Source organism: Coregonus lavaretus, assembly GCF_964263955.1.
Source record: "Coregonus lavaretus genome assembly, contig: HAP1_SCAFFOLD_1518, whole genome shotgun sequence".
Taxonomy (NCBI): Eukaryota; Metazoa; Chordata; class Actinopteri; order Salmoniformes; family Salmonidae; genus Coregonus; species Coregonus lavaretus.
This window is the reverse complement of record NW_028162642.1, coordinates 54465-81986: the sequence shown is the minus strand read 5'-3', so window position 1 is coordinate 81986 and position 27522 is coordinate 54465. Positions and strand designations below refer to the sequence as shown.

The 27522-nt window shown below is 46.4% G+C and overlaps 1 protein-coding gene across 2 annotated transcripts; it reads right to left on the bottom strand.

Moving 5' to 3' along the window:
* Positions 1–1987: 1987 nt before the first annotated feature.
* LOC311119073 (dihydropyrimidinase-related protein 2-like) lies at positions 1988–25767 on the bottom strand (the record flags this gene model as incomplete). 2 transcript variants are annotated; one of them, XM_084193824.1, is made up of 14 exons in its annotated part: positions 1988–2079; positions 2349–2520; positions 4458–4637; positions 4981–5151; positions 5589–5730; positions 7592–7748; positions 7933–8053; positions 9011–9079; positions 10099–10179; positions 10478–10539; positions 11333–11497; positions 18292–18476; positions 19171–19259; positions 25384–25767. In XM_084193824.1, 14 exons carry the CDS (start codon positions 25765–25767, stop codon positions 1988–1990), a joined length of 2070 nt encoding a protein of 689 aa, XP_084049950.1. The 2 variants fall into 2 exon arrangements, with proteins under 2 accessions (XP_084049950.1, XP_084049951.1); XM_084193825.1 differs by lacking the exon at positions 25384–25767 and adding an exon at positions 24497–24535.
* Between the last annotated feature and the right edge of the window lie 1755 nt (positions 25768–27522).

Here is a 27522-nt window from a genome sequence, read left to right as displayed (position 1 = left end):
GTCCACAGTAACAGCACTACGACTAGAGGACTGTCCTACAGTCTGTCCACAGTAACAGCACTACGACTAGAGGACTGTCCCTACAGTCTGTCCACAGTAACAGCACTATGCACTAGGACTAGAGGACTGTCCCTACAGTCTGTCCACAGTAACAGCACTACGACTAGAGGACTGTCCCTACAGTCTGTCCACAGTAACAGCACTACGACTAGAGGACTGTCCCTACAGTCTGTCCACAGTAACAGCACTACGACTAGAGGACTGTCCCTACAGTCTGTCCACAGTAACAGCACTACGACTAGAGGACTGTCCCTACAGTCTGTCCACAGTAACAGCACTACGACTAGAGGACTGCCCCTACAGTCTGTCCACAGTAACAGCACTACGACTAGAGGACTGTCCCTACAGTCTGTCCACAGTAACAGCACTACGACTAGAGGACTGCCCCTACAGTCTGTCCACAGTAACAGCACTACGACTAGAGGACTGTCCCTACAGTCTGTCCACAGTAACAGCACTACGACTAGAGGACTGTCCCTACAGTCTGTCCACAGTAACAGCACTACGACTAGAGGACTGCCCCTACAGTCTGTCCACAGTAACAGCACTACGACTAGAGGACTGTCCCTACAGTCTGTCCACAGTAACAGCACTACGACTAGAGGACTGTCCCTACAGTCTGTCCACAGTAACAGCACTATGACTAGAGGACTGTCCCTACAGTCTGTCCACAGTAACAGCACTATGACTAGAGGACTGTCCCTACAGTCTGTCCACAGTAACAGCACTACGACTAGAGGACTGTCCCTACAGTCTGTCCACAGTAACAGCACTACGACTAGAGGACTGTCCCTACAGTCTGTCCACAGTAACAGCACTACGACTAGAGGACTGTCCCTACAGTCTGTCCACAGTAACAGCACTATGACTAGAGGACTGTCCCTACAGTCTGTCCACAGTAACAGCACTACGACTAGAGGACTGTCCCTACAGTCTGTCCACAGTAACAGCACTATGACTAGAGGACTGTCCCTACAGTCTGTCCACAGTAACAGCACTATGACTAGAGGACTGTCCTTACAGTCTGTCCACAGTAACAGCACTATGACTAGAGGACTGTCCTTACAGTCTGTCCACAGTAACAGCACTATGACTAGAGGACTGTCCCCAAAGACGGTCCACAGTAACAGCACTACGCACTTCTTTTCCTTGTTGTATTTGTAACGAGTAACGATTAAGAGATGGAAATCCATTCGTAACAGTAAGAGAGGGTATGGTGAAACCTAAATATCCTCCAACCATGACTAAATAACAGCAGAGAAAGAGAGATAACAAGAGGCCTTCGTCTGAAATGGCACCCTATTTTCCTAGACAGTGCACTACTGGACAAAAGTAGTGCACTGTCTAGGGAATAGGGTTCCATGCTGGAGGCAACCAGAGAGTTTCTAAGAAGCACTGACGCAAAATCAGAAGCGGGCGTCGCTACGATGAGAGGGAGAGCTGAGAGGCTGTGGTCTAAAGACAATACGTTCATCTAGGACTCGTTCATCACCATGTTAGTAAAGCTATAGTGAAGCTGAGGAGAAGAGGGAGAGGCGGTTATCTGACTGAGGAGACAGAGACTGTTTAAGGTGCATGCTATGGAGGTCTGACAGGGACAGTTGACTATTGATTGGGGATGAGATGAATTGATTGAGGAATTGATCGCAATATTGATTAAGGATAACAGGTCAAAGTACTAAGTTGGTGGGTTTTACCAGTTGGTGTGTGTACCATAGAAATAGAATGACTGGTAATTACTAGTGGTAATCTATGCTGTATGCTGTTTTACAGTTGTATCTGAGAAGATTGCATGTTCAGGTTTCAGTGTTGAGTTGAGTTCTGGAAGCCAGGTGAGATTTGTTTTGGTTGATGTAGTTGGTTGTTGCTACAGTAGTTGCTTTATCTTTCTCCCTACAGCAGACGTGCGGAGCAAGGAGCTCCCGGTTCACGACAGGGAGGTGATATTGGAGCGGCCACCGGGTGGCGCCACGATCCTCTGTGCTGAGCGCCGTGGGATGTGGTCGTCAATCTGAGTTCCTGTATCGGAGAACAAGAACAAAGACCCGTTACAAACAGTTGAGTACATTTTGGTTCTGATAGGGGTAAGGCAGTATAACTAAGACACAACCCTGCCTTCTGCTACAACATCAAGACAAAAGGATACGTGCAGTTTCCTGTCTGGTACTTCCAAAGAGTGAAAGAGATTTGATCTTAATGAGAATAACCCTGTATAAATAAAGGTTACATAAAAAAAAGTGAGGAGAAACATCCACACCCAGTAAAGAGTAGATGAAGCTTACCCATACCGGATAGGGTGAAACCAGACTGGTGCAGGTTCCTGGCGGGGCCGAGGGGGCCCTTCCCTGGGCACTGGGGCCCCCTGCTGGAGGGAGTGGCCGGCACTGACTTAGTCATGCTGATGACATCATGGACCGGTCCATCATAGTTCCCTCGGGGGACGCCACGGGCATCAGCCATCTGGAGAGGGAGGAGAATGTCATGTAAAGGATCATGTAGATCATCAGCCACCTGGAGAGAATGTCATGTAAAGGATCATGTGGTTCATCAGCCATCTGGAGAGAATGTCATGTAAAGGATAATGTGGTTCATCAGCCATCTGGAGAGAATGTCATGTAAAGGATAATGTAGTTCATCAGCCACCTGGAGAGAATGTCATGTAAAGGATAATGTAGCCTTCTGGTCACTTTAAATGTTAAAAAGTTATTTACTGTATAATATACAGTAAGTAAAGGGTGGGAAGAGAGTTATGCTACATTTGGCAAAGCACAAGATGGGATGGACTTTTATACTATTGCACTCTTACACTCTCTATTACACTCTTAACTCTTACCCTGCGTAGCCATTAGCCCTTAGCTGTTAGCCCTTAGCCGTTGGCCGTTAGCCCTTAGCCATTAGCCCTTAGCTGTTAGCCCTTAGCCGTTGGCCGTTACCCCTTAGCCATTAGCCCTTAGCCCTTAGCTGTTAGCCCTTAGCCGTTAGCCCTTAGCTGTTAGCCCTTAGCCCTTAGCCGTTAGCTTTTAACTTGCTGCGGGCTGTTGCTGTTGTCATTTCACATTTTCTCAAAGTTGCATATGCACCTCAAAAGCACTGTTTCGTTTAAACCTAATGTGGTAGAGTTTATGGCCTCTGTCTGTAAAATGTACCTCTCGCTTCAAGTGACTTCTGCAACAGGATAGTGACAGGGCCATTTAGGGACGGATTGTTCTTGTTCCTGTTTAGCTCTCAGCTCTTACCCTTCACTGGTTCTCTGCTTTGATCTCTTACTCTGCTGCAGGCTTTGAGAAATTATACAACTGAATGGTGGCAAAAGCTTTAAGCCACATTTGGTCAAGTTTGCGTCTGACAATGAAATGTCCCTCTTGCTTCAAGTGAGATCTGCAACACGATAATGACAAGGACATTTAACACCCCTGCTGCTCCTCTTTTTGGACAGAACATCTTTCTCCTCATTAGGTCATTCAATTCCCAAGCTGGCCCCATTCCATCATGGCCACCTAATCATCCCCCTCATTCCTAATTGGGATATATCACTCCTCAGCTCTACGCCATGCTAGCTGATGAGTGGTAAACCTTTTGGCACAAAATGGTTGTGTGCATTACCCAAGTGGATACCACACATTGGTGGTGGATGAGGTGAGATCTCCCTTACTATGTAAAGCTCTTTGAGTACCTCAGTAGGTAGAAAGGCGCTACATAAATCCAATCTATTTTATTTTTTTTTGTTATCCATTAGCTACTAGCTCTTACCCTGCTTCTGTAATGTATCCCACATGCTCCTCTTTTTTGTTGGGACTGTATGTCAGTTTCCTCATAACCTTTTACCCTGCTGTGCTTTTACCCTGCAAGCATTAGCCCCTAGCTCTTACCCTGCTAGCATTAGCCACTAGCTCTTACCCTGCTAGCCCTTAGCCCCTAACTTTTACCCTGCTAGCCCTTAGCCACTAGCTCTTACCCTGCTAGCCCTTAGCCCCTAGCTCTTACCCTGCTAGCCCTTAGCCACTAGCTCTTACCCTGCTAGCCCTTAGCCCCTAACTTTTACCCTGCTAGCCCTTAGCTCCTAGCTCTTACCCTGGTTAGCCTTCACCTCTCTTCTCTTATCCTGCTGGTTGTTAGCCCCTTAACTCTTACCCTGGTTAGCCTTCACCTCTCCTCTCTTACCCTGCTAGCCCTTAGCTCCTAGCTCTTACCCTGGTTAGCCTTCACCTCTCTTCTCTTACCCTGCTAGCCCTTAGCGCCTAGCTCTTACCCTGGTTAGCCTTCACCTCTCTTCTCTTACCCTGCTAGCCCTTAGCTCCTAGCTCTTACCCTGGTTAGCCTTCACCTCTCTTCTCTTACCCTGCTAGCCCTTAGCCCCTAGCTCTTACCCTGGTTAGCCTTCACCTCTCTTCTCTTACCCTGCTGCGTGCTTTGATCCTCTTGTAGACGTAGTCAGGGAAGGACTTCCTGGGTACGAAGCGTCCAGAGCCCTCGGTGACGTTCAGCTTGCCCCCCTCCAGGACGATCTTCCCCTGGCTGATCACCACCACCGGGGCTCCACGCACCTCCATGCCCTCAAAGATGTTCATCTCCACTGTCTGGAAACACACACAAGGACAGTATAATGAACATCCAGCTCAGACATGATATCATCATCATCCCACCCTTACAGACAGACGGACATAACCCCTCCCTGAGTTATAACATTATATCTGAAACACACAGAAGGACAAGGACAGGTCCTTCCTCCAGCTCAAACGTTATATCATCACACCCAACAGATAGACAGACAGACAGATTGGAGAGGGTTGTCTGAATTATGTCTGGAGGTTGACTGTGAAAGAGAGTAGGAAGGTCATACCAGTATATGTGTGTGTGTGTGTGTGTGTGTGTGTGTGTGTGTGTGTGTGTGTGTGTGTGTGTGTGTGTGTGTGTGTGTACCAGTGCGTGGGTCGTGGCTGAGATGGTCTTGGTCTCCTTGGGGTTCCAGATCACGATGTCTGCGTCTGACCCCACAGCGATCCTTCCTTTACGAGGATACAGGTTGAACAGCTTGGCAGCGTTGGTGCTCGTCACCGCAACAAACTCATTCTCATCCATCTTGCCTGTAGCCTGGGGAATACAGAAGAAAACACAATCTTCACAATCAGGAAAGAGCTGTCTTTTAAACAATAATGCAAAGACGTTACTGTTAAAGACCTTTCGTATCATTGTGAGAACCAGTGAAGAAGAAGAAAAAGAAGAAGAAGTAGAAGAAGAAGTAGAAGAAGAAAAAGTAGAAGAAGAAGAAGTAAAAGAAGAAGAAGAAGTAGAAGAAGAAGAAGAAGAAGAAGAAGAAGAAGAAGAAGAAGAAGAAGAAGAAGAAGCAACAACAGATGTGTCCTACGGTGGTCTAGCGGTCTAAACTGCTGCCTCCAAATCACATATATCTCTGCAGTATGAGTTTGAATCTGGCCAACTGCAAAAACTCTTTATCCGTCTTTCCCACTGTAAAGCGTACAATGCCAAGATATAAACCTTTAAAAAAGAAACAACAACAGATAACATACCACAGCCTTCTCCCAGACAATGGCCAGCCTCTCCTCGATGCCGTTAGTTCCCTCAGGGATGAGGGTGAAGTTGTCTTTCCCAACAGCCTTCTGGGCCGTCGAGAAGGTGCTGTGGCCACTGGCCGTCACCTGAAGGTCTCCACTGTGGACCAAGAGAACAGGACAGTCAGACCACCGTGGACCAAGAGAACAGGACAGTCAGACCACCGTGGACCAAGAGAACAGGACAGTCAGACCACTGTGGACCAAGAGAACAGGACAGTCAGACCACCGTGGACCAAGAGAACAGGACAGTCAGACCACCGTGGACCAAGAGAACAGGACAGTCAGACCACTGTGGACCAAGAGAACAGGACAGTCAGACCACCGTGGACCAAGAGAACAGGACAGTCAGACCACCGTGGACCAAGAGAACAGGACAGTCAGACCACCGTGGACCAAGAGAACAGGACAGTCAGACCACCGTGGACCAAGAGAACAGGACAGTCAGACCACCGTGGACCAAGAGAACAGGACAGTCAGACCACCGTGGACCAAGAGAACAGGACAGTCAGACCACCGTGGACCAAGAGAACAGGACAGTCAGACCACCGTGGACCAAGAGAACAGGACAGTCAGACCACCGTGGACCAAGAGAACAGGACAGTCAGACCACTGTGGACCAAGAGAACAGGACAGTCAGACCACTGTGGACCAAGAGAACAGGACAGTCAGACCACCGTGGACCAAGAGAACAGGACAGTCAGACCACCGTGGACCAAGAGAACAGGACAGTCAGACCACCGTGGACCAAGAGAACAGGACAGTCAGACCACCGTGGACCAAGAGAACAGGACAGTCAGACCACCGTGGACCAAGAGAACAGGACAGTCAGACCACCGTGGACCAAGAGAACAGGACAGTCAGACCACAACACAGTGAGTCACCATCAGGGATGACTGAGAGAACAGCACAGTGAGTCACCATCTGGGATGACTAAGAGAACAGCACAGTGAGTCACCATCAGGGATGACTAAGAGAACAGCACAGTGAGTCACCATCAGGGATGACTAAGAGAACAGCACAGTGAGTCACCATCAGGGATGACTAAGAGAACAGCACAGTGAGTCACCATCAGGGATGACTAAGAGAACAGCACAGTGAGTCACCATCAGGGATGACTGAGAGAACAACACAGTGAGTCACCATCAGGGATGACTAAGAGAACAGCACAGTGAGTCACCATCAGGGATGACTAAGAGAACAACACAGTGAGTCACCATCAGGGATGACTAAGAGAACAGCACAGTGAGTCACCATCAGGGATGACTGAGAGAACAGCACAGTGAGTCACCATCTGGGATGACTAAGAGAACAGCACAGTGAGTCACCATCAGGGATGACTAAGAGAACAGCACAGTGAGTCACCATCAGGGATGACTAAGAGAACAGCACAGTGAGTCACCATCAGGGATGACTAAGAGAACAGCACAGTGAGTCACCATCAGGGATGACTAAGAGAACAGCACAGTGAGTCACCATCAGGGATGACTGAGACCACAGAAGATGATTAATTAATTAATAATCTGCCTTCTGGTGGTTTTAGGGTGATTCCACTTTTTCTTTGTTGAACAGTGTCTGTGAGAGCTGTGAACAGTGTCTGTGAGAGCTGTGAACAGTGTCTGTGAGAGCTGTGAACAGTGTTTGTGAGAGCTTTGAACAGTGTTTGTGAGAGCTTTGAACAGTGTCTGTGAGAGCTTTGAACAGTGTTTGTGAGAGCTTTGAACAGTGTCTGTGAGAGCTTTGAACAGTGTTTGTGAGAGCTTTGAAGTCTGTACTAGATGCAGACAAAGTAATTCAGCTATAATTCAGAAATGTTCTGTCTTTAGTGTCTGTGTCTCTATGGCTGCATTTACAGAGGGCAGCCCAATTGTATTTTTGACCAATCAAATCAGATCTTTTGCCAATAAATGGGAAAGATCAGAATGGGGCTGCCTGTGTAAACACAGCCTATGTGTTCTCACCAGGAAAGCAGGGAGTTGAGGTAGTCAGGGGTGCTGGGGTCTGGGCTGAGGGGTGGGGACATGACGAACGCTGCAGCCTTAGCCCAGTTCTTACTCCAATAGTGTGATCCGTCTGTCCCAAGGCTGGCTGTGATTGGCTCGCCATAAACCACCATGCCTGAAAATCATCCAATCAAAAAAAAGACAAGGCGTTTGTACAAGAAGTATCCGTTTTTCAGACGTCTTTTGCCAGGTCAACAACAACATGTGTTTAGCCATCAAAGTTAACAACGAATGTATAACATCATTTCCAAATGGATACAAATAAAGTTATTATTGAAGCATTTTAAACCCAGTCTCACCCTTCTTCCGGGCCTTGGCGATGACATCAGCAGCTGACTTGCTCATCACCTTGGTGATGTAGAGAGGACAGTTGGCCTGCTTGGCGATGGTGATGGCCCTGTACACCGCCTCTGTCTCCACCTAGTGGTCACAAATGAAACACCTTACTGTAACACCTCAACCAACAAATCACGATTTCCACTAATTACCACAGCCACAAAATCAAAATTGGTAAGGTAAAAAATGGTTCCAAAAGAAAAAATGCTTCCAAAAGGGTTATTCGGCTGTCTCCATAGGAGAACACTTTTTGATTCGAGGTAGAACGCTTTTTGGTTCCAGGTAGAACTCTTTTGGGTTCCATGTAGAACCCTCTGTGGAAAGGGTTCTACATGGAACCGAAAAGGGTTATACCTGGAACCAAAAGGGTTATACCTGGAACCAAAAATAGTTATTCAAAGGGTTCTCCTATGGGGACAGCCGAAGAACCCTTTTATGTTCTAGATATCACCTTTTTTTCTAAGAGTGTAGGGTTAGGTTTAAAATCAGATTTTAAGAAGATAAATGGTAGAAATAGGTGTATGACTTTGTGGCTGTGGTAACTAGTGATTACCACAAATCACTTCGGTAACACTCAGACCATGACTTTGAATCTCCTAAAGTAGGTGGTCTATGGTAAAGTCAATATTCACCCGGCACAGCCAGAAGAGGACTGGCCCACTCCTCGGAGCCTGGTTCCTCTCTAGGTTTCTTCCTATAGGTTCCTGCCTTTCTACAGAGTTTTTCCTAGCCACTGTGCTTCTACATCGACATTGCTTGCTCTTTGGGGTTTTAACACTTTGTGACAACTGCTGATGTAAAAAGGTCTTTATAAAAATACATTTGATTGATTGAGATTACAATGTTCAGTCTCATTTCCATTATTGCGTCAATGGGAGAGTGGAAAATTCCTCCAGAAGGTATTTGCAAGAAGCAATCACATGTTTAGTCTCCTGGTTTCAAACCCCTCTGGCACTAGCAGTAGCACTGGCTCATAACAAGAGACTGTACTGTGATAATGTAAATTAGGCTATTGTTCACACAGAGACAGGAAATCCCTACCTCCTCTGGGTGACACAGCACATGTCCCTCAGGCCCAGTGATCCCCAGCTCCAGTAGTCGCTTTTGCTCCTATATAGATAGAAGGGGAAAGATGGAAACTACACTTCACATGCTGCAATCAAAGATGGCAGTTTATTCTGCTCCTATATAGATAGAAGGGGAAAGATAGAAACTACACTTCACATGCTGCAATCAAAGATGGCAGTTTATTCTGCTCCTATATAGATAGAAGGGGAAAGATGGAAACTACACTTCACATGGTGCAATCAAAGACGGCAGTTTATTCTGCTCCTATATAGATAGAAGGGGAAAGATGGAAACTACACTTCACATGGTGCAATCAAAGACGGCAGTTTATTCTGCTCCTATATAGATAGAAGGGGAAAGATGGAAACTACACTTCACATTGTGCAATCAAAGACGGCAGTTTATTCTGCTCCTATATAGATAGAAGGTGAAAGATGGAAACTACACTTCACATGGTGCAATCAAAGACGGCAGTTTATTCTGCTCCTAGAAGGGGAAAGATGTAAACTACACTTCACATGGTGCAATCAAAGACGGCAGTTTATTCTGCTCCTATATAGATAGAAGGAGAAAGATGCAAACTACACTTCACATGGTGCAATCAAAGACGGCAGTTTATTCTGCTCCTATATAGATAGAAGGTGAAAGATGGAAACTACACTTCACATGGTGCAATCAAAGACGGCAGTTTATTCTGCTCCTAGAAGGGGAAAGATGTAAACTACACTTCACATGGTGCAATCAAAGATGGCAGTTTATTCTGCTCCTATATAGATAGAAGGGGAAAGATGTAAACTACACTTCACATGGTGCAATCAAAGACGGCAGTTTATTCTGCTCCTATATAGATAGAAGGGGAAAGATGGAAACTACACTTCACATGGTGCAATCAAAGACGGCAGTTTATTCTGCTCCTATATAGATAGAAGGGGAAAGATGGAAACTACACTTCACATGGTGCAATCAACAATGTCCTTTTCCCAGGAGAGATATGCCCAGTCACTGTCAAAGGCCAGCAGTAAAATACTGAAGTCTTTCAAGTCAACAGTACAGTAGCCTACCTCGTCAATGATGTCTCCGTTCTCAGCGTGAACCTGAGCGATGGCACCCAGGTCTCTAATGATACCAAACATCTCATACATCTGGCATGGGAAATAGATAAAAACAAGGGCTGTTTCTCAATATGCCGACTACCAATGTGCTCCACACTCACATGCTCCAAGTGAATTCTCTGGAGTACGTTCTTGTGAGAACGAGACTGTGGAGAACACATAAAACATTACATACGGAGAAGCACTCACACTCCCCCTACTATGAGAATACACTTGGAGCATGAGGGTGTGGAGCACGGTAGTATGCATATTGAGAAACACCCAAGGTTATTGTTTACGTTACATTTGACAGACGTGTGAATTAATTGTTTGAAGAAATAAAACTTACTTGACTATCTGAGCTCTGGAATTTGTCCTTGTAAGCCATGAAGATCAAGAAGGAATTGACTCCTGGAAAAATTCAAACATAACACATTTCAAACGATTTCAAGGAATTGTGCAGATGTGTGTGTGTCTGTGTCTGTGTGTCTGTGTCTGTGTGTCTGTGTGTGTGCGCGCCTGTGTGTGCATGTGGTTGTGTGTGTGTGTGTGTGTGTGTGTGTGTGTGTGTGTGTGTGAGTGTGTGTGTGTGTGTGAGTGTGTGTGTGTGTGTGTGTGTGTGTGTGAGTGTGTGAGTGTCTGAGCTCAGCTGGGTAAGAGGGAGTTGGTGGGCTGCCTTGCTGTCTGTGTGGATTAGTGAGTGTCAGCATCATCCCGTGTACAGTATGTGTCCCTAGTGTTGTGTTGTCGCCTGCAGTAATCCTCTAGCTGCATGGACACAGGTGTATATGTGTGTGTGTGTGTGTGTGTGAGTGTGTGTGTGCGTGTGTGTGTGTGCGTGTGTGTGTGTGTGTGTGTGTGCGTGTGCGTGCGTGCGTGCGTGTGCTCGTGCTCGCTCCATGGACATGAGGGAGGTAGAGTAGCAGAGATGCAGTACTTCATGAGACCCATGGGGGATTCAAAGGAAAACTACAACACTGGATTCTCCTAACAGCAGTGTATCAGATACATTACCACAACACTATTAACAACTGGACATGACACCTTTGACAATTATTTTTACACAAGCTAATACCATCTCAGATACTCATCTAGTAGTTATATGGTAGGGGATGACTTAAGAGTAAAATTGGGTGGTTTTGTGTCAGACAGATAGATATTTGAAGACAGACACAGATAGATTTTGAACTTCCTCAAACAACACCTTTATCCTTCACCAGACTCTCCATCTCTTCAAAGAGTCCGTCGTGCCAGCGTGTGATGTCGATGTGGAGGGAGTAGTCACAGCAGGACATCCTGTCTGCTATGTCCTTCCACTGGTCGTAGGCCCCGAGGAGGCTGGCACCAGGCTCAGGGACCACATGGTCAACTATAGGACAGGAGAAAAGAAGAGGACCAGGTCAACTATAGGACAGGAGAGAAGAGGAGGACCAGGTCAACTAAAGGACAGGAGAGAAGAGGACCAGGTCAACTAAAGGACAGGAGAGAAGAGGACCAGGTCAACTATAGGACAGGAGAGAAGAGAACCAGGTCAACTATAGGACAGGAGAAAAGAAGACCAGGTCAACTATAGGACAGGAGAGAAGAGAACCAGGTCAACTATAGGACAGGAAAGAGGAGGTGGACCAGGTCAACTATAGGACAGGAGAGAAGAGGACCAGGTCAACTATAGGACAGGAGAGAAGAAGAGGACCAGGTCAACTATAGGACAGGAGAGAAGAGGACCAGGTCAACTATAGGACAGGAGAGAAGAGGACCAGGTTAACTATAGGACAGGAGAGAAGAGGACCAGGTCAACTATAGGACAGGAGAGAAGAGGACCAGGTCAACTATAGGACAGGAGAAAAGAAGAGGTCCAGGTCAACTATAGGACAGGAGAAAAGAAGAGGACCAGGTCAACTATAGGACAGGAGAGAAGAGGACCAGGTCAACTATAGGACAGGAAGGAAGAGGACCAGGTCAACTATAGGACAGGAGAGAAGAGGACCAGGTCAACTATAGGACAGGAAAGAGGAGGTGGACCAGGTCAACTATAGGACAGGAGAGAAGAGGACCAGGTCAACTATAGGACAGGAGAGAAGAGGACCAGGTCAACTATAGGACAGGAGAAAAGAAGAGGACCAGGTCAACTATAGGACAGGAAAGAGGAGGTGGACCAGGTCAACTATAGGACAGGAGAGAAGAGGACCAGGTCAACGACAGGACAGGAGAGAAGAGGACCAGGTCAACTATAGGACAGGAGAGAATAGGACCAGGTCAACTATAGGACAGGAGAAAAGAAGAGGACCAGGTCAACTATAGGACAGGAGAGAAGAAGAGGACCAGGTCAACTATAGGACAGGAGAGAAGAGGACCAGGTCAACTATAGGACAGGAGAGAAGAGGACCAGGTCAACTATAGGACAGGAGAGAAGAGGACCAGGTCAACTATAGGACAGGAGAAAAGAAGAGGACCAGGTCAACTATAGGACAGGAAAGAGGAGGTGGACCAGGTCAACTATAGGACAGGAGAGAAGAGGACCAGGTCAACTATAGGACAGGAGAGAAGAGGATCAGGTCAACTATAGGACAGGAAAGAGGAGGTGGACCAGGTCAACTATAGGACAGGAGAGAAGAGGACCAGGTCAACTATAGGACAGGAGAGAAGAGGACCAGGTCAACTATAGGACAGGAGAAAAGAAGAGGACCAGGTCAACTATAGGACAGGAAAGAGGAGGTGGACCAGGTCAACTATAGGACAGGAGAGAAGAGGACCAGGTCAACTATAGGACAGGAGAGAAGAGGACCAGGTCAACGATAGGACAGGAGAGAAGAGGACCAGGTCAACTATAGGACAGGATAGAATAGGACCAGGTCAACTATAGGACAGGAGAAAAGAAGAGGACCAGGTCAACTATAGGACAGGAGAGAAGAGGACCAGGTCAACTATAGGACAGGAGAGAAGAAGAGGACCAGGTCAACTATAGGACAGGAGAGAAGAGGACCAGGTCAACTATAGGACAGGAGAGAAGAGGACCAGGTCAACTATAGGAAAGGAGAGAAGAGGACCAGGTCAACTATAGGACAGGAGAAAAGAAGAGGACCAGGTCAACTATAGGACAGGAAAGAGGAGGTGGACCAGGTCAACTATAGGACAGGAGAGAAGAGGACCAGGTCAACTATAGGACAGGAGAGAAGAGGATCAGGTCAACTATAGGACAGGAGAGAAGATGACCAGGTCAACTATAGGACAGGAGAGAAGAGGACCAGGTCAACTAAAGGACAGGAGAGAAGAGGACCAGGTCAACTATATGACAGGAGAGAAGAGAACCAGGTCAACTATAGGACAGGAGAGAAGAGGGCCAGGTCAACTATAGGACAGGAGAGAAGAGGACCAGGTCAACTATAGGACAGGAGAGAAGTGGACCAGGTCAACTATAGGATAGGAGAGAAGAGGACCAGGTCAACTATAGGACAGGAGAGAAGAGGACCAGGTCAACTATAGGACAGGAGAGAAGACGACCAGGTCAACTATAGGACAGGATAGAAGAGGACCAGGTCAACTATAGGACAGGAGAGAAGAGGACCAGGTCAACTATAGGACAGGAGAGAAGAGGACCAGGTCAACTATAGGACAGGAGAGAAGAGGACCAGGTCAACTAAAGGACAGGAGAGAACAGGACCAGGTCAACTATAGGACAGGAGAAAAGAGGACCAGGTCAACTATAGGACAGGAGAGAAGAAGAGGACCAGGTCAACTATAGGACAGAAAAGAGGAGGTGGACCAGGTCAACTATAGGACAGGAGAGAAGAGGACAAGGTCAACTATAGGACAGGAGAGAAGAGGACCAGGTCAACTATAGGACAGGAGAGAAGAGGACCAGGTCAACTATAGGACAGGAGAGAAGAGGACCAGGTCAACTATAGGACAGGAGAGAAGAGGACCAGGTCAACTAAAGGACAGGAGAGAAGAGGACCAGGTCAACTATAGGACAGGAGAAAATAAGAGGACCAGGTCAACTATAGGACAGGAGAGAAGAGAACCAGGTCAACTATAGGACAGGAGAAAAGAAGAGGACCAGGTCAACTATAGGACAGGAAAGAGGAGGTGGACCAGGTCGACTATAGGACAGGAGAGAAGAGGATCAGGTCAACTATAGGACAGGAGAGAAGAGGACCAGGTCAACTATAGGACAGGAGAGAAGAGGACCAGGTCAACTATAGGACAGGAGAGAAGAGGACCAGGTCAACTATAGGACAGGAGAAAAGAGGACCAGGTCAACTATAGGACAGGAGAGAAGAGGACCAGGTCAACTAAAGGACAGTAGAGAAGAGGACCAGGTCAACTATAGGACAGGAGAGAAGAGGACCAGGTCAACTATAGGACAGGAGAGAAGAGGACCAGGTCAACTATAGGACAGGAGAGAAGAGGACCAGGTCAACTATAGGACAGGAGAAAAGAAGAGGACCAGGTCAACTATAGGACAGGAAAGAGGAGGTGGACCAGGTCAACTATAGGACAGGAGAGAAGAGGATCAGGTCAACTATAGGACAGGAGAGAAGAGGAGGATCAGGTCAACTATAGGACAGGAGAGAAGAGGAGGACCAGCTCAACTATAGGACAGGAGAGAAGAGGGATGGGTGAGGAGAGGAAGGGCAGACAGAAACAACACACTGATCAGAGTAGTCTACTTTAAATAAGTCAACAATCACAATCTTTCTTTTCAGATGAAACATCAGACTCCGTTATGTCAAAGTGTCAATGTTACAAATCCAAAGTCTGCTCAGGCAGGACCAGGTCAACAATGGGACAGACAGGGGAGAGAGGAAACCACACACTGAGCACTGTGCAGAGGACTTCAAATAACTCCTGTCAACCCAGGTTCTTTCTTTCCAGATCGATGACGATCCACGAATAATGCAGACGACGCAAAGTTACAAAACTAGCCATTTAAAACATCAGACTGATATTTCTTCCAATGTTACGTCCCTAACTATACAGCTCACATAAACAACCCTGTGGGGTTCTGTTCTGCTGGTTAGACTAACACAGTAACTGTTGGAGGAGAGTTAAAGGGTAAAGAGTTGGGAGTAAAGTCTCTCTGACAGGCTGGAATAGCATGACCCTGTTTCACATGATCTAACTGCAGCAGACAGACATGCTCTCCTCTCCTCCAGCTCTCCCCCATCTCCCCCTTTTCCTCCCCCGTCTCTCCCGCTCAGAGAGATTCCCTCTCAGCCTGTCTCACTCCCTGCCACAAAGGACCATAAATTGCATCCCTCTGATCTGATCCAGAGGCAGCTGCCCTACCCCTCCCTCCCTCCCTCCCTACCTCCCTCCCTCCCTCCCTCTCCCTGTACCACCTTCCTCCCTCCCTCTCCCTGTACCACCTCCCTCCCTCCCTACCTCCCTCCCTCCCTCTCCCTGTACCACCTTCCTCCCTCCCTCTCCCTGTACCACCTCCCTCCCTACCTCCCTCCCTCCCTCCCACCCTCTCTCTGTACCACCTCCCTCCCTCCCTCCCTCCCACCCTCTCTCTGTACCACCTCCCTCCCTCCCTCCCTCTCCCTGTACCACCTCCCTCCCTCCCTCCCTCCCTCTCCCTGTACCACCTCCCTCCCTCCCTCCCACCCTCTCTCTGTACCACCTCCCTCCCTCCCTCCCTCCCTCCCACCCTCTCTCTGTACCACCTCCCTCCCTCCCTCCCTCCCTCCCTCTCCCTGTACCACCTCCCTCCCTCCCTCCCACCCTCTCTCTGTACCACCTCCCTCCCTCCCTCCCACCCTCTCTCTGTACCACCTCCCTCCCTCCCTCCCTCCCACCCTCTCTCTGTACCACCTCCCTCCCTCCCTACCTCCCACTCCCTGTACTCAGCCGGAGATGTAAAGCTCGCCACCATTTGACTCTGGAGCAGTGGAAATGTGTTCTCTGGAGTGCTAAATCATGCTTCACCATCTGGCAGTCCGAATGATGAATCTGGGTTTGGCGGATGCCAGGATAACGCTACCTGCCCCAATGCATAGTGCCAACTGTAAAGTTTGGTGGAGGACGAATAATGGTCTGGGGCTGTTTTTCATGGTTCGGGCTTGGCCCCTTAGTTCCAGTGAAGGGAAATGTTAATGCTACAGCATACAATGACATTCTAGATGATTCTGTGCTTCCAACTTTGTGGCAACAGTTTGGGGAAGGTCCTTTCCTGTTTCAGCATGCCAATGCTCCCGTGCACAAAGCAAGGTTCATACAGAAATGGTTTGTTGAGATCGGCGTGGAAGAACTTGACTGGCCTGCACAGAGCCCTGACTTCAACCCCATCGAACACCTTTGGGATGAATTGGAATGCTGACAGCGAGCCAGGCTTAATCGCCCAACATCAGTGTCCGACCTCACTAATGCTCTTGTGGCTGAATGGAAGCAAGTCCCCCGCAGCAATGTACCGACATCTAGTGGAAAGCCGTCCCAGAAGAGTGGAGGCTGTTATAGCAGCAAAGGGGGGGGACCAACTCCATATTAATACCCATGATTTTGGAATGAGATGTTCGAGGAGCAGGTGTCCACATACTTTTTATCATGTAGTGTATTTGTCTACATATCATGTTACTATCTCTATACTGTAAAGTATTTGTCTACATATCATGTTACTATCTCTATACTGTAAAGAATGTGTCTACATATCATGTTACTCTCTCTGTACTGTAAAGTATTTGTCTACAACATCATCATGTTTCTCTCTCTGTGCTGTAAAGTATTTGTCTACATATCATGTTACTCTCTCTGTACTGTAAATAATTGGTCTACATATCATGTTACTCTCTAAACTGTAAAGTATTTGTCTACATATCATGTTACTCTCTCTGTGCTGTAAAGTATTTGTCTACATATCATGTTACTCTCTCTATACTGTAAAGTATTTGTCTACATATCATGTTACTCTCTCTGTGCTGTAAAGTATTTGTCTACATATCATGTTACTCTCTCTGCACTGTAAAGTATTTGTCTTCATATCATGTTACTCTCTCTCTGCTGTAAAGTATTTGTCTACATATCATATTACTCTATCTGTACTGTAAAGTATTTGTCTTCATATCATGTTACTCTCTCTATACTGTAAAGTATTTGTCTACATATCATGTTACTCTCTCTGTGCTGTAAAGTATTTGTCTACATATCATGTTACTCTCTCTGCACTGTAAAGTATTTGTCTTCATATCATGTTACTCTCTCTGTGCTGTAAAGTATTTGTCTACATATCATATTACTCTCTCTGTACTGTAAAGTATTTGTCTTCATATCATGTTACTCTCTCTCTCTCTCTCTCTCTCTCTCTCTCTCTCTCTCTCTCTCTCTCTCTCTCTCTCTCTCTCTCTCTCCTCTCTCTCTCTCTCTCTCTCTCTCTCTCTCTCTCTCTCTCTCTCTCTCTCTCTCTCTCTCTCTCTCTCTCTGTACTGTAAAGTATTTGTCTACATATCATGTTACTCTCTCTGTACTGTAAAGTATTTGTCTTCATATCATGTTACTCTCTCTGTGCTGTAAAGTATTTGTCTACATATCATATTACTCTCTCTGTACTGTAAAGTATTTGTCTACATATCATGTTACTCTCTCTCTCTGTACTGTAAAGTATTTGTCTACATATCATGTTACTCTCTCTCTCTCTACTGTAAAGTATTTGTCTACATATCATGTTACTCTCTCTCTCTGTACTGTAAAGTCTACACCGTACTGTGAGTCCTCTGTATGTTCACTCTCTTCTCTCTACTGACTTCTCTTGTCTGGAGGCTATTGTCAAATCCTTGTCTACAATATACATTGTCTACAGTCTTGCTGTACAGTTAGGTCTGTCTGTATTCTCTGTCCTGTATACTCTCTGTACTGAGGATCAAAACAGAGCCATATTGATCATGGTGAGGCCACCTACCAGGGTTAGGGATAGTTAAGGTTAGTTAGGGTTAGTTAGTGTTACCATTATTTAGGGTTAGTTAGGGTTAGTTAGTTAGGGTTAGAGTTAGTTTGGGTTAGTTAGGGTTAGAGTTAGTTAGGGTTAGTTATGGTTAAGGTTAATTAGGGTTTGGATTAGTTAGGGTTAGTTGGGATTATTTAGGGTTAGGGTTGGTTAGGGTTAGTTAGGGTTAGAGTTAGTTAGGGTTAGTTAGGGTTAGTGTAAGCAGTATAATAGAGGAACCCTACTGATCATGGTGGTGCCCCCTGCCAGGGCAGCCTTGGTCCCGTGGTAGAAGTCATCTGAAGGGCTCATGCCCAGCTGGGAGGTCTGGAGGCTGGTGTTGACATCGACGCCCCCGGGGATCACGATGTGTCCGTAGGCATCCACCGTCTTCACTCCTCCTGGAACTATTAGGTTCTCACCGATCTGCCTGGGGATGAGGACACAGGCCATGTTCAAGGACAACGGTCACATTCTAACAGCAGTGAGGCCATGTTCAAGGACAACGGTCACATTCTAACAGCAGTGAGGCCATGTTCAAGGACAACGGTCACATTCTAACAGCAGTGAGGCCATGTTCAAGGACAACGGTCACATTCTAACAGCAGTGAGGCCATGTTCAAGGACAACGGTCACATTCTAACAGCAGTGAGGCCATGTTCAAGGACAACGGTCACATTCTAACAGCAACAACGGTTTGTGTGTGTCTGTGTCTGTCTGCCTGTCTGTCTGCCTGTCTGTGTCTTTGTCTGTCTGTATGTGTGTCAATATGTCTGTGTGTCTGTGTGTCTGTGTGTCTGTGTGTCTGTCTGTCTGTCTGTCTGTCTGTCTGTCTGTCTGTGTGTGTGTCTGTGTGTCTGTGTGTCTGAGTGTCTGTGTGTCTGTGTGTCTGTGTGTCTGTGTGTGTGTCTGTCTGTCTGTCTGTCTGTCTGTGTGTCAATCTGTCTGTCTGTCTGTCTGTCTGTCTGTCTGTGTGTCTGTGTGTCTGTGTGTCTATGTGTCTCTGTGTCTGTGTGTATGTGTGTCTGTGTGTCTGTGTGTCTGTGTGTCTCTGTGTCTCTGTGTCTCTGTGTCTCTGTGTCTCTGTGTCTGTGTGTGTGTGTGTGTTAACAGCAACATCTTACTTGATGGTGCCATCCTCCACATAGATGTCAGCGTAGAAAGACTGGTCGTCATTAACGATCTTTCCTCCTTTGATAATGAGGCGATCAGTCTGGAGACACAGGGACGATAAACAGCAGTGAGGAACATACATTAACATTTGACATTTTAGTCATTTAGCAGACACTCTTATCCAGAAGAACTTACAGTTAGTGCATTAATCTTAAGGTATCTTGGGGAGACAACCACATATCACAGTCATATAAAGTAAAACAAATCAAATAAAAACTCAACAAAGCAGCAGGGTCAGTGATCCTAAGACAAGACAAGTGTTAGGTCAAGAAAGACCAGGGTGTTTGAACATCAATGAGCCATGAGAAGATAAGTGGAAATGAAAGCAGTAGCTAATGTATTCTAATCTTCAGGAATCTCTCAAATTATTACAGAGAGTGTGTGTGTGTGTGTGTGTGTGTGTGTCTTTGTATGTATGTATGTATGTGTGTGTGTGTGTGTGTGTGTGTGTGTGTGTGTGTGTGTGTGTGTGTGTGTGGGGGGGGTATGTGTGTGTGTGTGTGTGTGTGTGTGTGTGTGGGTATGTATGTATGTATGTGTATGTATATGTGTGTATGTGTGTGTGTGTGTGTGTGTGTGTGTGTGTGTGTGTGTGTGTGTGTGTGTGTGTGTGTGTGTGTGTGTGTGTGTGTGTGTGTGTGTGTGTGTGTGTGTGTGTGGGTATGTGTGTGTATTTGTTTGTTCATATGGCGGGTTCAATGTGTCCAGGAGAGAAATGCTGCCCGGTATAAAGTGTAAAGAGCATTCAGTAACTTCCAAAGGGATGTGGCATCAACATGATTCAGGGTTCTCTGTGTTGGACTGTCTACATATCAATAATTCATCTGTAGTTAGTGTTGAATAATGTGTTTCTCTCTGTGCTAGTACAGTACAGTATTTGACTGTACACACACGACGCAGTGTAAGGTACACTGTATGAGCTACACTGCCGCTATAAAACAGCATGTTGCAGGGGTCAGCTGAGGTCATTATAAGCTGTCATCTCACCAGACCTCCACCACCCAACAGCTTCCAGCCTCTCTAAGCAAAGCCCATGTTTCCTACCACCCACCACAACCACCCTCCACCAGCCCCTCTCTCCTTTCACCCGTCAAGCCCCAGTCTCTCTCCTCTCTCTTTTCATCCATCCAGCCCCAGTCTCTCTCCTCTCTCCTTTCACCCGTCAAGCCCCAGTCTCTCTCCTCTCTCCTTTCATCCATCCAGCCCCAGTCTCTCTCCCCTCTCCTTTCATCCATCCAGCCCCAGTCTCTCTCCTCTCTCCTTTCATCCATCCAGCCCCAGTCTCTCTCCTCTCTCCTTTCATCCATCCAGCCCCAGTCTCTCTCCCCTCTCCTTTCATCCATCCAGCCCCAGTCTCTCTCCCCTCTCCTTTCATCCATCCAGCCCCAGTCTCTCTCCTCTCTCCTTTCATCCATCCAGCCCCAGTCTCTCTCCTCTCTCCTTTCATCCATCCAGCCCCAGTCTCTCTCCTCTCTCCTTTCATCCATCCAGCCCCAGTCTCTCTCCCCTCTCCTTTCATCCATCCAGCCCCAGTCTCTCTCCTTTCCCCTCTCCCCTAGCTCTATCCCCAGTCACACTCCACCCTCTACTCTCTCCTCTCCCTTGGCACGGGGTCTCAAACGAGAGGGGGAGGGGGGGGGGGGAGAAACTACAATCCCCTCTCTAAAGGCTGTTCTTTTGCCAGCTACTACTGCCTGTTCTGCTGCTGCCACCACGATGCACTCACCACAGGATAACGTCAACTGGGAGTGAAAGTAATGGGTATAAACAGTAGCAAAACGCTTTAGTTAGGACTAATGTAATATTATAATATAGGCCTGATGTAAACTAGCTGATCCATAGACCTAGCATTGGTGGATCCTTTACCAGTGGATAGAAAGGAAAGGGGGGTCTGGCAAGGAGGTTCTCAGTGAGTTTAGGGAAAGAGAGACCCTGCTGGGAAAGTCAATAGTGAAGCCAGACAAACAGACAGACAGACAGACAGACAAGTAGTTCTCAGTGAGTTTAGGGGTAGAGTGACCCTGCTGGGAAAGAAAATAGCGAAGTCATACAGACAGACAGACAGACAGACAGGCAGGCAGACAGGGAGGGAGGGAGGGAGGGAGGGAGGTTCTCAGTGAGTTTAGGGGTAGAGAAACCCTGCTGGGAAAGACAATAGTGAAGCCATAATGTAAAGTGACAGATCAACAGACAGCCATGACAACACTCTAGGACTTCACAGTTTAGGGTCAGAGTTACTGCTGCTGGTGGTCGACAAAAACACAATGCTGGGTTAAAAACAACCCAAAATGGGCGGCAGGTAGCTTAGTGGTTAAGAGCATTGTGCCAGTAACCGAAAGGTCGCTGGTTCTAATCCCCGAGCCGACTAGGTGAAAAATCTGTTGATGTGCCCTTGAGCAAGGCACTTAACCCTAATTGCTCCTGTAAGTCGCTCTGGATAAGAGCGTCTGCTAAATGACGTAAATGTAATATTGGCCAGAACACACGTTGAGTTATTTTGACCCAGCCAGTTGGGTCACACAAAAAACATTGTTTTCATTAAGAAGAACGAGGTTGGGTTGTTGATGCAGGGTTATTGAGCTATGATCCACCGGGTCAGATCAGAAGACTGTGAGAGTAAATGTAATTCCAGTTAATGTGTTCTGTTGTCTTGTCAACACATGTTAATGTTGAGCACTGACACTTTTGTAGCTTTAATAAGTCTTACACAAGAGTATGAGGTCCTTAAGTGCCTATGGATAGTTACCACCTTGTTAAAATATTTCAATAATAATGTTATTCAATTTATATTAAAATATGTAATGGGCAAAAATATTGAAGGATCATTGAAATTTGCAGTGTACAAACTCAACATGAAGAACAGGAATGACATTTACTCTTGCAGGTGGCCAAAGATAACTCTGAAAGCCATGCCCATCATGGGATCATTGTCATGCTGAAAGACCCAGCCACGTTTCATCTTCAATGCCCTTGCTGATGGAAGGAGGTTTTCACTCAAAATCTCACGATACATGGCCCCATTCATTCTTTCCTTTACACGGATCAGTCGTCCTGATCCCTTTGCAGAAAAACAGCCCCAAAGCATGATGTTTCCACCCCAATGCTTCACAGTAGGTATGGTGTTCTTTGGATGCAACTCAGCATTCTTTGTCCTCCAAACACGACGAGTTGAGTTTTTACCAAAAAGTTATATTTTGGTTTCATCTGACCATATGACATTCTCCCAATCCTCTTCTGGATCATCCAAATGCACTCTAGCAAACTTCAGACGGGCCTGGACATGTACTGGCTTAAGCAGGGGGACACGTCTTGCACTGCAGGATTTGAGTCCCTGGCGGCGTAGTGTATTACCGATGGTAGGCTTTGTTACTTTGGTCCCAGCTCTCTGCAGGTCATTCACAAGGTCCCCCCATGTGGTTCTATGATTTTTGCTCACTGTTCTTGTGATCATTTTGACCCCACGGGGTGAGATCTTGCGTGGAGCCCCAGATCGAGGGAGATTATCAGTGGTCTTGTATGTCTTCCATTTCCTAATAATTGCTCCCACAGTTGATTTCTTCAAACCAAGCTGCTTACCTATTGCAGATTCAGTCTTCCCAGCCTGGTGCAGGTCTACAATTTTGTTTCTGGTGTCCTTTGACAGCTCTTTGGTCTTGGCCATAGTGGAGTTTGGAGTGTGACTGTTTGAGGTTGTGGACAGGTGTCTTTTATACTGATAACAAGTTCAAACAGGTGCCATTAATACAGGTAACGAGTGGAGGACAGAGGAGCCTCTTAAAAAGAAGTTACAGGTCTGTGAGAGCCAGAAATCTTGCTTGTTTGTAGGTGACCATTTACATTTACATTTTAGTAAATACTGGCCCCCCGTGGGAATCGAACCCACAACCCTGGCATTGCAAACACCATGCTCTATCAACTGAGCTACATCCCTGCCGGCCATTCCCTCCCCTACCCTGGACGACGCTGGGCAAATTGTGCGCCGCCCCATGGGTCTCCCGGTCGCGGCCGGCTACGACAGAGCCTGGATTCGAACCAGGATCTCTAGTGGCACAGCTAGCACTGCGATGCAGTGCCTTAGACCACTGCACCACTCGGGACCATATACTTATTTTCCACCATAATTTGCAAATAAATTCATTAAAAATCCTACAATGTGATTTTCTGGATTTTTTTTCTCTCAATTTGTCTGTGATAGTTGACATGTACCTATGATGAAAATTACAGGCCTCTCTCATCTTTTTAAGTGGGAGAACTTGCACAATTGGTGGCTGACTAAATACTTTTTTCCCCCACTGTATATAGAGAGACAGGCAGATAGACAGATAGACACCGCCCCAGAAGAACAGACAGTAAGCTACTGTCAGTGGCTCCCGTATAGAAAGAGTGTACCAGGGAATAATTATTATTTATCTCATACTGGTCTTTTGGTTACATTTTAGGAATGATGAATGATGACAGTCTCCATCTCTGTATTGATTTTACTCATGCAGCCTTTCTAATGGCTTCATATTCAACTGCTGCTCACATCAAAAAGGGAGAGAATAATTCCAAAGGAAGAGAATGTGGGTCAGTGTGGCCTCGCTAACGACGCCCTGTCTCCGGGCTAGCGTACAACTGCGCTCCCTTCCTCCGCATGGATGAATCTGTCCCGTTTTAACGACAAGGGGAAACCCTTAATAGCAGGAGAGATGGAGACCCGCAGAGACTCAGACAGACCGTCTAGGCTGCGAGATCTCCATGGTTTGACGGTTAACCATATAGGCTGCCATGGGCACTTAGAAATGCATCTCTGAGACGTTTGAGATCTTTGTTGAGAGTCTTTTCAATGGAAAACATTTATGGGAGGATATTATATGCATGACATTCAATCAAATCCCTAACTGAAATGTGGGAACATGCGACAATGCGAGACAGCTCTCTGATCATTCCATAGAGGCCGGCGCCGCCATGATCAATTCACTACAATGTATTGTTAGCCTACATTATATAGCCTATATAATTTTATTTTATTTGCAACATTCAAGAAAACGCCATGACATAACCAGGACGGAATAGACTTTCGATGCCAAGAGATGTATCTTGTGTGGGCTTTGACATTGTGAAGTCTATAGGCTAAAGCAGTAGCAGGTTGTTGTGTGCGTGAGGGGTGGATAAAAGGAAAACCATTCAAATACGATTTATCACACAACTTAGGCTACCATTTGTCGTTGCAATCGTTAAATAATACCGGTGTGTGGGGCGACAATGTCTACCTACCGAGGAACGAGGAGTGCCTACCGACAAACGGGGAATGTTCTTCTTGCCTTGGTAAGACATGCCGGCCGGTGTAGCGGTTCACTGGGAGACAGAGAACGCGAAAAACGGATGAATCACCGCTTGGTAGTCTATTTCCTCGCTTTAAAACCGGCCGGAGGTATTTCTGTAGGCTAACTTACACTATCCTACTGGTCAGATCATGTGAATATAGGAATATACAGACAAAATAAGAGAAACAATATGTTCTAGACTACTATTACTTTGGTAGTGCTGTCGCGTACCAGTCTGAGCCCTCCCTTCAACAATACAGCCGGGCTGCTTCGCTCACCATCTGCTCGTTTAATATTCCAGACACATCACATCCTACCGGCTAATGGCTGGCATCACACATCCTACCCGCTAACAGGGGCTATAGGCAGGATGCCTGACAGGCAGGGAGGCTTTGTGGGGAGCCCCATGGCCCTACACAGCCACAATCATTTAGGGCCACTTAAAACACGTGTCTTGATAAAACTCCGGGGCCTATTACCAGTGGGAGTGGCCAGGTGTTGTTATCACAGATACAATGTGAGATCTCTTTATTTATGCCATGTGCAACCAATGGGCAGAATAATGGTAATTTCAGCACTATGCCCATTGGGACAGCTCCTATAGGTTAAACAGGTGATCTTACTTAGAATAGCCTAAGCAACGTGGGTAGCACTTGTTGAAAAGATTCATAGCCTAGGCTATACTTGATAACCGAATTGTATATCAATTAGAATTTATTTGGCTAATTTCCATCAATTAAGGCATGTGTTCAAAACATCTGATTTGCAAATGGACTTTTGACATGTTGTGAATTTAGGCACAGCGCAACATGAAATATCTTACACTGGGAAAAATACATCTATGAGGTGTGCATTTACCTCCCGTTTTCCATTGTGATCACGGTTGTGTCCAGGTCCAGTCTGGTAAACGATTTGACCCCGGGAGGAGCCGGTTTCTGTCCCCACTGCTCTGTCTCGACTTGGTCTGGTCTCACTGGCGGACGAGAAGTTACTCACACTCCCCGCGTCACTGAAAGTATCCGACCAGCATTTCTCCTCGTTCTTAATCTTAACATGCCGTCTCACAGACTGGGGGCTGCTGTTGTACGACTCAAAATTTAAAGTTTTATTCTCATAAGCGCCTTCCACGTTGCAGAACATCCCACCGAATTTAACTCTGGGTTTCGGGCTGTTTGTCCCCAGTCTAGACAGCAGCGACCCTTCATCGTCACTATCTCTTCGGAGAAGTTTCCTCTCTGCCATGGCCAATAACTATTCTTATTCTCAGAAAGAAAGAGATTAAAACGTTTGTGAAAAAGATCCAAAGTAGACCAAAAAAAGTACTTATACCCAAGTAAAACCTAGGAGTTAATTCCCCTTTGAAGTCTCCCTACTGTAACAGAGGACCTCACCTCCTGACGGGATGGTTAGTTGAGTGACTAGAGGAGCTGTCCACTGGGGCGTGGTGCTGAAATAACCACAGTACAATACTCTGACTGGGAGAAAGATATGACAGGCGACCAGGGGAACTAGGCGAGGTCTTGTTCACAACGGCATGAAATGTTGCTATGGGTTCATTGCCATCGGTGAAATCCACTTGGGATTCAAATTAGACTACGGATGTGAGGGGTGTAAATTTCCACACCCAGACGCTGATTCAAGTAATGGAAACGATGACAATACTGTAATTCGTTGAATAATAATTCACCAATGTCTGAGAATTATTTGGCCGGGGTGTAGTTCGCTGACACACTTGAATGATCACTCAGATCACATAACGCTGAATGAGGATGTGTTTTGCCCGAGGCCCGGGGAAGCAGTTATAATGTGTGGTGGACCCGCTGGATGACTGGTTTTACATGAAAGGCTAAGTTAGTCTAGCCAGCTATCTACACTTCTAGTAATCATGGTCAAATAACCGACGGACCCTGAATTTGTTGGTCACTCTCACTCAGATATCATATAAAAAACTACAAACATTTCTCTCTGTCAATGGCAAAACGAGTAGAATTGCATGAAATTAGTTCTAAAGTTACTAAATATTCTCTCTGCCCCCATGGGAAAATATGTAGAATTGCAGCGAACTTGCTTTAAAATTGCAACATTTTCTCTACACCCCATGGCAAAGTGAATTGCAGCAAATTAACTCTAACATGCTCGCCACACCGCACGTGTCGCGTGCGCAAGCGTTGCAAAATAAATGTACACATACATAATAATAATAATAATAATATAATAATAATAATAATAATAATAATAATAATAATAATAATAATAATAATAATAATAACATGTTATTCAGTCATTGCACCCACACTGCTCGCGGACGTCAACACACAATTCAGGGCCCGTGGTCCTCTGTAGCTCAGCTGGTAGAGCACGGCGCTTGTAACGCCAAGGAAGTGGGTTCGATCCCCGGGACCACCCATACACAAGAAATATATGCACGCATGACTGTAAGTCGCTTTGGATAAAAGCGTCTGCTAAATGGTATATTATTACTGTCATTATATTAACAAGCGTCTGCGTGGCCAGGCGCTAAAATAGAACTCGGTTCTATTTGTGACGCTCAACGCGCTGCAAGTCCCGCCTCTCCCATCTCCTCATTGGTTTTTAGGAGCATCTACCCAGGTGCGTGATTGAAAGATGAACTGAGGTCTACGCTCCAGTCCAGTTGGTTGCGGTAATGCACCATAAAGTTGGTTGCCAACCGCCATATAAAGTCCAAAGAAGAAGAAGAACCCTGAAGGAGGAGAGAACTAGAAAGTCAGTCGGTTTACCCTTTTATATGTGCATTTCAGGTAATATAACAACCCAGTGTTTATATCCCAGGACAAATTAGCTAGCAACAGCAAGCTAGCTAGCTAAAAATGCCATGAATGTTTAATGCTTTTCGACCTATCCCCAAATTAATGAAATTGGTTCAGAGTTCATTTTGATATTTCAACCTGCGTGTCCTGATCGCATCTGGTGTGGGTGGACAGAATCAACATGCGCCAGGATGGCATGCTGACTAGA